Source organism: Palaemon carinicauda, chromosome 10 (genome assembly GCF_036898095.1).
Source record: "Palaemon carinicauda isolate YSFRI2023 chromosome 10, ASM3689809v2, whole genome shotgun sequence".
Classification (NCBI taxonomy): Eukaryota; Metazoa; Arthropoda; class Malacostraca; order Decapoda; family Palaemonidae; genus Palaemon; species Palaemon carinicauda.
The window spans coordinates 128,019,012-128,031,599 of record NC_090734.1 but is presented as its reverse complement, the minus strand read 5'-3'; the positions used below and the strand labels follow the sequence as shown (position 1 = coordinate 128,031,599).

Below are 12,588 nucleotides of genomic sequence, written 5' to 3'. Positions count from 1 at the left end.
ATTCGTTTCGACATCCGATCAATTTCTACATCCGAAGTTGGTTCTGGAACGGATTAAATTCGTATGTAGAGGTTCCCATTAGTTTAATTAAGAATGCTGCATACTCATTATCTATCTTTATTTCTTCCCAGAATCATATTTTATGTTGTATATGACTTTATTTCTCTTCTACCAAAGAGAAGCATCCTGCTTTTCCAACTAGGGTTGTAGTTTAGCATTTAGTAATAATAATAATAATGATAATAATAATAATAATAATAATAATAATAATAATAATAATAATAATAATAATAATAATAAAAAGAAAAAGAGAACACATAATTACATTCAACTGCCCTTTATACAGTATTTCAAAGGATTTAATTTTGCCTTACAAAGAAAAAATCTTAGAAGTATCATTCAGAAATGTTTTAAAGTTTTTACAAAGATCCTATACACTACTGTAGGATTGATTTGCTTTGTGTCATGCAATTTAATCATGAAATTTATACCTCACTTGCTAACAGAATAATATAGAAATGAACCTGATTGGTAGCAATGATGTAATTTGGCGTCCAAAAGTGTTCCATGAAGAAGGATCAGGAAGCAAGGTGGACATTAATGAGAGAGATTCTCAAGTTTTTGTGAAACGAAATTCGGAACCTCTCGCTGACCACCCTACCCGTCTGAAGGAAGGTTAGATTTAAATGGTTATAAGCTATTAAATTTACTAGGTAAGGGTCTGGTTTTCTGAAAGTTTTGGTAAAAATTACATTTTCAGTTACTATTTAGTATTCATGTTAATTGTAATTTGAAGTGTTTGTAAAATTACAGTATATTAGGTTTGAAAAATGTTATGGGCTTACTGAATCAACAAAAACCTCTATTTAAAGGTTTCACTATGTTTTACAAAGATATGATAGTTAACTATGCTGATAACTTCAAGATCTGCAAGAACTCTGCAATCTATCAATTATAAGGAACAAATGTATATTTTGCAGTATACTTTAGGTTTCAAATATTTGTAATGCCCACAATGTAATACACTTACCAATATTTGGTACTGTAATTTGGATAATTTTCAAGCATATTCTTATAGGTACTTGGCTTAGATTCATTTTAAAATGTGTATTACCATGCATTGTAAAGGGTAACAATAATTTTTCAATATTAATCTTACCCGATGATCATGTAGCTGTCAACTCTGTTGCCCGACAGAAATCTAAGGTCGGGATACGCCAGCGATCGCTATACAGGTGGGGGTGTACACAACAGCGCCATCTGTGAGCAGGTACTCAAGTACTTCTTGTCAACAAGAACTCAATTTTTCCTCTGTCGTGCCACCGGCAAGACCTACTAATACGCCGTCCCTAACTGGATTTGTTTTCACAACTTTTTGGTGAAGTACACTATTCCAGTTTTGAGCTTTCGCTATGCAGGGGTTTTATCTTCATTTCAAAACTTGATCTCGTTTTGGATAGATTTAATTATGGTGACGAAGAGAGTATGGACTCTCTTTCACTTTTAAATGGCCGACCCTTCCCTTAGACGGAAGTGTTGGTGACGAAGAGAGTATAGACTCTCTTTCACTTTTAATGACCGACCCTTCCCTTAGACGGAAGTGTGTTTAGGTTTTTGGTAATTTTGGTTAACAAAGTTATAGATTTATTTTATATCTCTCCGCCATTTATAGGCCTCTTCGATTAACTTTCCCTTTATTATAAACTTATAAAAATTAATTTTTATGTTTGTTTATATGCGACCTTTCCTAATAGTAGGCGGTCCTTACTTGGAACCGAAGTTAATTAACATTGAGCCCGTCATATCGTATTTCCTTTTAAGAATTTATGCTATTTTAATTTTAATGTTTTTGAAAGAATTTCTTTGATAGTCTCGTACTGTTTTCAAAGATGAACTAACGTTTAGTTTAGTCTCCGCAGTTGTTGACGTTCAGAACGTTCAACATGCGCTCTATCGTTACGATAGAGAGAGAGTATTTCACGGTTTCACGTTGCAGTAAGAGTAAACCGATTCTAGCGTTTCGTTCATTCTTTCTTAGCTTAAATGGTTTTAATTCTAATAAAGGAACTTTTTATTTGGGAAACCTTTCAGTTTTTTTCCTTTAACAAATAATATGTTTTAACGATATATAATTGGGCTCATCTCTCAGGTTATAAGTCAAGAGAGAGAGAGAGAGAGATAGAGACGGAGGGAGAGAGAGGAGAATAAACGTTTCGTTCAAGCGGGTAACGTTGTTCTCGTTTTTTACTCTTCTCCCTAATCGCTATAGGGGAAGAAGGTAAAACGTTTCTAGAGTTTTATTCTTGTTCCCAGGCTTTATGAGGTGAGAGATTTTAAACGTAGTTTATTTGATCTAGTGTTTAGTCTCTTTTCCAGCCACTGAATTCTTTATCTTTCATTATGTTTTTCTGTTACATTGTAAAACTGTTTTCGCAATTACTACCTTTTAATGAAGGATAGGATTGCGTGTTTCAGGTACAAATCACTTAAAGTTTCGAGTTCAGTGAAATAAGTGCAAACAGAAAATCAAAAGTGATAAAGTGATAAGCGCAAAGTGTTACAGTGTTGCGTTCGAGGGTTCGTCTGTTCGTGCCAGTTGTTCACCTAATCCGATACCTCTTACAAGCTCCCAAGCCCAGGGGAGAAGTAATGTCGAAGGACTTATGGGTTCCACAGGTCTTGATCGACGAACAGACGTTTCCCTCCGTGGTTTCGGGTGTATCTACACACGTTGCCGACGTGATCACCCCACCCACACAAAGACGAGAGAGCCCATTTATTCCTCGTCTGCGGAAGAGGTTTCTCGCAGAAACCATGGACCAAATCTTGCAGCTTTTAAGTGCAAGTCGGTCCCTTCCGCGCAAGTCCAACGGCCTAGGTGTAGCCACTGGGTCAGTTCGGACTCGCTCCAGTCATCCGACGACTGCACACCTCCCAAGAGAGGCAAGGTGGTACAGCAACAGGCAGTAACTCCGTCTGTTGCCGCACCAGCGGTTTTAGACCCTCAGTCACAACGGACAGTAGCTCCGTTTGTTGCCGTCTTTCATAGACCCTAGTGGTCCATGCTGCAGACTATACAGTCTCAGCTTGCTCCTTCATGCAGGAGTATCGTGCTGGAAGGTTGACAATGCACCTGTTAATCTACAACCTGCCACGGTTGTGCGCTCAGCAGATACTGCGGCTCCCACACTCCACCTGTGAGAGCTCCACCTCCGATGCGCAGTCGACCCTGCCAGACGCATGTTCATGCTGCACCCTCCATTGACATGCGTGAGCTACCGCATCAGCTGTGGGAAGGTGCTGTAGAGCTGCCGTGTTTTGACACAATGCGGCATGCTCCGCAACCCATGCGGCATGCTCCGCATCCCATACGGCATGCTCCGCAACCCACGGCAGTCCCTCCCACGCACCAACACTCCGCTTTTGTTGTTGCCAGCTCCCACACTCCGACTGCGGAGAGGGTTGACGATGCACCCGTGGGCCTACACCTACCACGGTTGTGCGCCCGGCATGGCTTCCTGCTCCCACACTCTTGTTGTGAGAGCTCCTCCACCCATGCACAGTCAACCCTGCCAGATGTATGATGACTCCCACAGACACACGGAGCACTCCGTTGCCGTGCGTGAGCTACCACAAGCTGCCGTGTTTTGACACGGTGTGTCAGCCTCCGCAACACACTGTGGTTACCGCCACTCGCCCGCAGCAAACTAGTCAGTCAGGAGTTGAGGCTTCCCCACACAACTTTGGTTGTTGCCAACTCACAGACTGTCAAACAGTTACATGACGTTGCCTTCTGGTCTGCTACTAATACACCAGTGCTGTATGTCCTCACGCTCCTGTTGTGGTTGACAGTTCAGTTTTTGACAGTTCACAGACTGTCAAGCAGTTTCATAACGTTGCCTTCTGGTCTGCTGCTTTTGCACCAGTGAAACCCTCACTGAGATAACCTAGCTTTTCTCGGACATGGTTCCTGTAGATGAGAAAGTGCTGTTCTCCCTCCTTCTGATATTCCCTTGAGGACTCTGTCATTTGGAGAGGAGCCTTAAGCTGCTTAGCCTCCTATGGACTTTAATTAAAGCATAACATGCTTCCAGGGAGGGTAAATGGTTTCGCTTCAGTCGCTAACCCCGTCTGTTGCCACACCTGCTCCCATAGACCTTGGGCTTTGTTGCAAGACATGCAGTCCAAGTTTAGTCCTTGATAGAGGATTTTTTACGGAGTAGAACCTTCTTGCCAACGACCTTCCTACCGGTTGGTTGTACGCCCTGTTGACGCTGAGGTATCCTACTCACGTCCGCCAGTTGAGATGGTTCCTCCACCGGTGCGACCCAGTGTGGGTTGCCAGTCGCACGTTGACGTTAAGCTACTCTCGGAGGTGGTTGTGGAAGTTCAGTGTGTCACTGGGAAGACGTTCAACAACCAGCAGAGGTGACTTGTTGTGACGCAGTGCGGCAACCTCAGCAACCCGATAAGGGGTTGTCTGCACTACCCAGACAGTCTAGACAGTTTCGGGTTGTCGCTGTACTTCCTCGCATCCCCATGGTTGACAGTTCACAGACTGTGCAGCAGTACCATGATCTTGTGTCCGGCTCCGTCACGCATCCACCAGTGCGACCGGATTCAGCGAGTCAGACGTTGCCCACTCCGTTGCCGTTTCCTCATCAGTTTCGGATGAGGAACCCTCTGATGAGGACATGGCTGAACAAGACGATCAACCCCCAGCCCTGCTATCCATCCAGAAGATGCTGAAGAAGGAATACGGTCCTGTCAGGCTGTGGATGAGTCTGGTTAGGACACTGTCATCCGTGGTTCAATTGGTGTCACATGGAAGACTACACCTCCGTCCTCTTCGGTTTCATCTAGCTCTTCACTGGAAAAGGACAAGACGCTAGAAGCGGTCTCGATCCCGGTTTCCGGAAGATAAGTCTGGTCTAACCTGATGAAAGGAATTTTTCAACCTTTTATAGGGTCTTCCCCTGACTGTTCAGACTCCCAACCACGTTCTCTTCTCAGACGCATCGGACGTAGGCTGGGGTGCGACCTTAGGCGGTAGGGAATGCTCGGGATTATGGAACTCGAGTCAAAGGACAATGCATTTCAACTGCAAGAAGCTTCTGGCAGTACGTCTGACCTGGAAAAGCTTCAGGTCTCTCCTTCAAGACAAAGTAGTGGAGGTCAACACGGACAACTCCCTGCTTTGATGTTCATCTCCTAGCAAGGAGGGACCTACTCTCTGACATGGTGCAAGTTCGCTAGTGACCTCCTCTCCTGTTCAACAGGTCTAGACTTTTCACTAGTAACAAGTTTCTTCCAAGGCAACTTGAATGTCTTAGCAGATTGTCTCAGTAGAAAGGGACAATAATTCCAACATATTGGACCCTCCACAGAGATGTATGCAAGAGACTTTGGGTCACCTGGGGCCAGCCAACCATAGATCTCTTCGCAACCTCGATGTCCAAGAGGCTCTCAATACTTTGCTCACCTATCCCGGACCCAGCAGTGGTTCTTTTAGATGCCTTTCTACTAGATAGTCTCATCTAGATCTATATGCATTCCCTCCGTTCTAGATTGTCAACAAGGTACTGCAGAAGTTCGCCTCTCACGATGGGACAAAGTTGACACTAGTTGCTTCCCTCTGGCCCGCGAGAGAATAACTTACCGAGGTACTTCGATGGCTAGTAGACGTTCCCAGAACTCTTCCCCTAAGGGTGGACCTGCTACGTCTGCCACGCGTAAGAAGGTACTCCAAGGCCTCCACGCTCTTCGTCTCACTGCCTTCAGAGTATCGAAAGACTCTCGAGAACTAAAGGTTTTTCGAAGGAGGCAACCAGAGCGATTGTTAGAGCAAGGAGAACATCCACCCTTAGAGTCTACCAATCGAAGTGGGAAATCTTCCTAAACTGGTGCAAGTCAGTATCCGTATCCTCGACCAGTACCTCTGTAACTCAAATAGCTGACTTCCTCTTATATCTGAGGAAAGAGCGATCTCTTTCAGCTCCCACTTTCAAGGGTTACAGAAGCATGTTGGCATCAGTCTTCCGTCACAGAGGCTTAGATCTTTCCAACAATAAAGATCTACAGGACCTCCTTAAGTCTTTTGAGACCACGAAGGAGCGTCGTTTGGTTACACCTGGTTGGAATTTAGACGTGGTTCTAAGATTCCTTATGTTAGACAGGTTCGAACCACTTCAATCAGCCTCCCTGAAAGATCTCACCTTTAAGACTCTTTTCCTGATATGCTTAACCACAGCTGAAAGAGTCAGTGAGATTCATGCCTTCAGTAAGAACATCGGATTTTCATCCGAAACGGCTACATGTTCTACATCTTGGTTTTTTAGCCAAACACGAGCTGCCTTCTCGGCCTTGACCAATATCGTTCGTTATTCCAAACTTATCGTATGGTTGGAAATGAACTAGAAAGAGTATTATGTCCTGTAAGAGCTCTTAAGTTCTATTTTTAAAAAAACCTTTACGAGGCCCGTCTGAAGCTTTATGGTGTTCAGTTAAGAATTCATCTTTGCCTATGTCAGAGAATTCTTTATCCTATTATTTTCAGACTGTTAATACGAGAAGCTCATTCCCTTCTGAATGAGGAAGACCAAGCTTGGCTGAAGGTAAGGACACACGAAGTTAGAGCTGTCACAACTTCCGTGACCTTTAAACAAAATAGATCTCTGCAAAATATATTCGACGCAACCTTTTGGAAAAGCTAATCAGTGTTCGCGTCTTTTATCTTAAGAATGTCCAGTCTCTTTACGAGAACTGCTACACTCTGGGACCATTCGTAGCAACGAGTGCAGTAGTGGGTGAGGGCTCCACCACTACAATTCCCTAATTCCAGAACCTTTTTAATCTTTCTCTTGAAATATTTCTGGGTTGTCCGGAAGGCTAAGAAGCCTTCCGCATCCTGGTTGATTTGGCGGGTGGTCAAATTCTTTCTTGAGAAGCGCCTAGATTAGAGGTTGTGATGAGGTCCTTTAGTATAGGTTGCAGCCCTTCATACTTCAGCACCTAGGAGTCGCTCAGCATCCTAAGAGGATCGCTAGGCTCAGTAAGGAAGACGTACTTAAAAAGGCAGAGTAATGGTTCAAGTCGACTTCCTTACCAGGTACTTATTTATTTTATGTTTGTTATTTTGAATAACTGCTAAAATAAGATACGGAATACTTAGCTTCTAATGTTAACATGTATGCAGGTCTCCACCCACCACCCTGGGTGTGAATCAGCTACATGATCATCGGGTAAGATTAATATTGAAAAATGTTATTTTCCTTAGTAAAATAAATTTTTGAATATACTTACCCGATGATCATGAATTTAAGGACCCTCCCTTCCTCCCCATAGAGAACCAGTGGACCGAGGAGAAAATTGAGTTCTTGTTGACAAGAAGTACTTGAGTACCTGCTCACAGATGGCGCTGTTGTGTACACCCCCACCTGTATAGCGATCGCTGGCGTATCCCGACCTTAGATTTCTGTCGGGCAACAGAGTTGACAGCTACATGATCATCGGGTAAGTATATTCAAAAATTTATTTTACTAAGGAAAATAACATTTTGGAATACTATACTGTACTTTAATCCTATTTTGAAACATTGAAGATTCATACTTTACATTGATTTTACTATATCTCTCTCTCCCCCTCTCCTTCCTACATAGGTATCAGTTCAAAAGCAGAGTTATGTCATGGAAATTGTCATGATTAAATAAAGTCATGAATTAAAGAGCTTTTGAATTAGTATAATATTTCTGTATGAAATTTTTATGGTCCGTTATGTATTTTATTGCAACATGATAAAATCAATGCCTGTCAAATTGCTTATTAATTTCTTAAGAATAATCCAAGATGGATGTATTAGCATACACTAAGTCATTTTGTTTTGAGGATACATAAAGATGCTCTAGAATTTACTGTTGTCTTCTCTTTTTTCCAAGATGAACAGTATAGAGGAAGTGAAAATATCATTGTTGATCAGAGAACACAAACCGTGACATCCAATTGTTTGTTTGACCTTTCAATGTATCCTTTTGATGTCCAAACTTGCCAACTCATCATTCGGTCGACACTTGGAGCCAGAAGTGTAAAACTCAATACTTCAGGAGTCAACTTTTTGGTGAGTGATAATGCAAATATTGTTTTATGAGGGATTTGGTGTGAACAAAAAAAATTCTCAAATGCATACACCATACAGCACATTACAAATTTGCCAGGGATCTACTATACTGTATAGAAATGAAACAAAAAGTTTTAAAAAACTCTTAATCTGAATAAATTATAGAAAAAGACAAATTTATGAGTGTACAATAGAAATTATCACTGGTGAACAGAGAGACAAATAACCCCTTCACTATGATGCAGAAGATCTGCCTTCAAGCTATATACGAGATTTCTCATCATTGGATGTACGTGCTCACTTACTCTATAATAACCTACATTTCCATGTCTATCTGTTTTACTGCTGATTATAGATTAATTTTTTCAAAAGTTTGTTTTATTTTATATTATATTTCACTCTAAACAACCAAAATATTTTTTTCATTGTGTGTGAAGTGATTATATAATAATTTTTCAGAAATTTGTTTTATATAATTTCCTCTAGATAATGGTTAAGCACTGTGATTTTGTGTAACAAAAACTTTATATTTATTGAAGTGACTATGTTATTCCATAATAATTCCACGATAAATTGCCGTCTAATGATATAAAACTACTCGTCAGATAATGTGTTTTGCATTATACAGAATTGTAATGAAAATATCCATTTGTTTCTTTTGATTCAAGAAGTATTCTACAATTTATAGTTATAAGGTAAGATAAGGAACTGTGCTTTTGTGTAAAAAAAATTAATATTCATAGGAGTGACTGTTATTCTGTGATAATTCTACGATAAATAGCCATCGAAAGATATAAAAGTACTCGTCAGTAATGATGGACTTTACATTATACAGAAATGTAATGAAAATATCAATTGGTTTCCTTTGACACAAGAAGTATTCTGTAATGTATAATTTATAATGCATACGATAAACAAAGAACTGATGACAAAAAAAAAAAAAAAAATTCTCTCCCCGAGAGACAGAGAGACTATATATAAATTTAGTTCATTCGACGAAAGGTTTGTTCGTTCTTCTGCCATTCCACCTTGCATGTGACTGTAACTATGAATTGGATAAATCCTGTTTTGGGTATTTCACAGACTTGGAAATAAAAACTGCATATGTGAGAACATGACATATTGTGTAGAATGTCAATATATGGAAATAATGACTGTAAGCTAACTTTTACATGTGAAAACAATGAACAATACTAATACTGTATGAAATACTGTATATAAGACAAGAAGATTATATTATTTTGTATAGATGATAGTTGAGAAAAAAAAGTAATAGAATAAGAAAAAGAAATCTCGTTGTGTCAACAACTTGCATTACTGGTAAAAAAAAATTTTTTTTTTTTGGGGGGGGGGCGGGGCTCGTAAGAGTCAGAAGCGGAGAACTGATGATGGTTGAAGTACGTAGTACTCTCTCTGTGTGATTTGCACACATATGCCAACGTAGAAATACACTAAAATAGATCTTACGTAGCCATAAATAAGAACTAGAATCGCAAATGCTTCAGTTGGTGGTGGGGTGAGATGTGAGGATCCCTATGTCTCTGAGCTGGAGGGGTGCAGTCAGGGGCAGGATTTGAGTAATACCTCGGGTAAGGAATGTTGCCATTGGCTAGAGAGTGCTGTGATTCTATATGGTAACATAAAAATAGACTAAAATAGCTCTTACATAATCAGAAATAAATGCTAGAACCAGTGTAAGTCCATGTTAAGGTAATGTCTTATCAACTACTAAAAACATATTTTATTTTGTCAATAGTTGTTACTTAACATTTTTAATCACTTGCTAATATTGATTTATGTTATTTTTCTTGAACACCGTCTAGGGCAATCGTCGTCTTTTGGAATATTACTTAGATGAAGTGGAATCTGAAAATTCAGAATCACGTGGAAAAAGTGAAGTCAGAGTCTACATTAAATTTGTGAATCTCTACAACTACTACATTTCTGGCACGTGAGTTTTTTAGCAATATATCAAGCATAGATTTATGATGCTTGTTCTCTTAATATTTGAAAAGCTGCTGATTACAAATTGTTGTAATAAGATACAATTCTTGAGTCAAATTATGAAATACAGTATTATAATTTTGATTCCTTGATAGGTGATACTGTACATAGTTTTGGCACATTAATAAGTGATACGTAGTTGTTCCAACACTACTACAAACCTTACGCTATATATTAGAGTATACTTTTCGTGAAGCTGAATCTAGTTATAAGACATTTAATCGAGGTATAAAGTACCCTACTGCTAGTTAGCGAGGGCTGGTTGTTAGGCGGGGGTAGCCGGGATGTTTTCTGGCCACTCAATACTTTTGGCTCGGTGAGAGTAGACGTCTATCTCTCTCTCCTCCCTAACTGTTTTTATAGCCTTTGACTTATGTTTTTTTATTTGTTTTTATGATTTTTTTTTATCCTTACTGTGTGTCTTTTGTCAGCGGGTATCTTCTGAAGACTCAGTCCCTTCTCTTTGGTCTCTCTCCCTTTGACGCCTTCTCGCTGACGTTGCCAATCCCTCTCAGTCCCATGGTCACTGGGTGATCCTCCGTGGGGAACGCCCTTCCCGCCTACTGGTTAGGTTGTTCTCCTGAATGTTTTCTTTAACTAATTAATTTGATATCTCTTTGTACAGCTCCTTGATGCCGCACTCCTTTGTTCCGGTGACGTCAGCCTCCAGAGGGAGTGCGCAGTCTTCAGTATGTTCTGTTCTCTCAGGGGACTCTTCTCCCATCCGCGGGACAGGTTGTTCTCCTGAGGGAGTTTGCTTTTCATTCTTTTTTTTATTTTTTACCTCAGCATTAGCGACAACGTTTTCGACGTAAATGTGTAGAGCGATCGTTCCCAATGGATTCTGCTGCCCCTGCCCCGTCACCATCATGATCTCCGACGCTTGTGGCAGCTCCTGATCAGCACGCTGACATCGACCTTTCCCTCACGAGGGTTCGGTCCCTTCCGAGAGGGTTACAGTTTCCGCAACACTCTCTGCTTCTGTCCCTACGTTCTAGATGCCATGTCGTAGGAACAAGGGCATTGGCAGACTGGGTTCCTTCCGGCATTCCAGTCAGGGGATCCCTTCAAGGTGACCCCAGAAACGAGCTTCGGCCATGTTTCACAGGTAGTACTCCATACCAACCTTCAACTTGAGCAATGCAGTTAGTGGGAAACAGAGAGCACTACCTAGAGGTCCCCATCCAGGTGTTGGAATTTTCCATTCCGAGGGAAAGTCCCTTCACCACCCACTATTTGCCAATCTTCCTGCTTGTGGGGGTAAATTGCCGACAGCAGCAACAGCAGTGGGTTGCCTTTTCCCATCTGCTGGAGGGACTTCCTTCACCTGTTCGGTCTCTCCTTCGGGGGATTCCTCATGCTAGAATTGATTTCGTCCATTCTTGCCTATGGGGAGGAACCCTGAGGACAAACTTCGGCTTCGTTCTCAGGCTATAGATGATGTCAACCTTCAATTTGAGGTAGAGTTCATTGAAAGGAAGCAGAGAGTGCCGGCAGGAGGTTCTCCTTCAGTTGTTGGAATTTTCCCCTCCGAGGGAAAGTCCCTCCACCGGCCAGTGTTCAGCAATCTTTCCACTTGCGGAGGAGAATTGCGTACAGCGGCAGCAGAGGGTGGTCGCCTTTTCCTGTCTGCGGGAAAGTTTTCCTTCACCTGTTCGGTGTCCCCTTTGGAGGATTCCTCCAGCGGGAATTTGATTCGTCTATTCCTGTCTATCGCGCTAACGTTGTTCCTTGGGTAACCCCTTCGGTGGGAATTCAGAGAAGCATTCTCAGGTGGCACTTGATGCCAACCTTCAATTTGAACTAGAGCTCGTTGAGGAGATGCAGAAAGTGCTGCCTAGGGATTTGCCTCCAGGTGTTGGAACTTTCCCTTCCGAGGGAGAGTTCCTCCACCAGCTACTGATCGGCAATCTTCCTCCTTGTATGGAAATTGCCAACAGGGGCACCAGATCTTGATCACCTTTCTCGTCCACGAAAGAGTCTTCCTTCACCTGTTCGGTCTACCCTTCGGGGGATTCCTCCAGCGGGAATTGTATTCGTCCATTCCCCACTCTTCCTCTTCGGGAGCAGACCTCCTCACCCAGCTCTAATGCAGCTACACCATCAGCTCATGATCGCCTGCGACCATCCTTTAGCTCGCAACCGTGAATGTTTGCTGCTTGCTAGCCTGTGATCTTCACTCTCCTCGACATTCATCAGCTTATAATCTACACTCGCCATCCGCCAGCCCGTGATCATTGCTCTCCATGCTATTAACCGGCCCCAGCTCGCTATTCGCCAATTACCGCTTACAGATCGCCAATCGCTGTCTCCAGCTCGCCATTCGCCAATTCGTCGATCGCGAGCTATGCTTGCCTACTCACCGTTTGTCGATCGCCATATGCCAGTTCACCACTTGCCTGCTCACCGTTCGTCGTTTACCGTTTGACAATTCTTTGTTCGCCAATTTCTAGCTCACCGTTCACCACTTA

The 12,588-nt window shown here is 42.0% G+C and overlaps 1 protein-coding gene across 5 annotated transcripts in view; it reads left to right on the top strand.

Moving 5' to 3' along the window:
• Positions 1–12,588, top strand: part of LOC137648740 (acetylcholine-gated ion channel acc-4-like) — a 184,969-nt gene that overhangs the window by 155,188 nt on the left and 17,193 nt on the right. For all 5 annotated transcript variants that reach the window (XM_068381814.1, XM_068381816.1, XM_068381817.1 and 2 more), the window contains 3 exons: positions 507–675; positions 7,935–8,113; positions 9,937–10,064. In XM_068381814.1, coding sequence (XP_068237915.1) covers positions 507–675; positions 7,935–8,113; positions 9,937–10,064 — 476 coding nt within the window. The remainder of the gene's footprint in view (positions 1–506; positions 676–7,934; positions 8,114–9,936; positions 10,065–12,588) is intronic.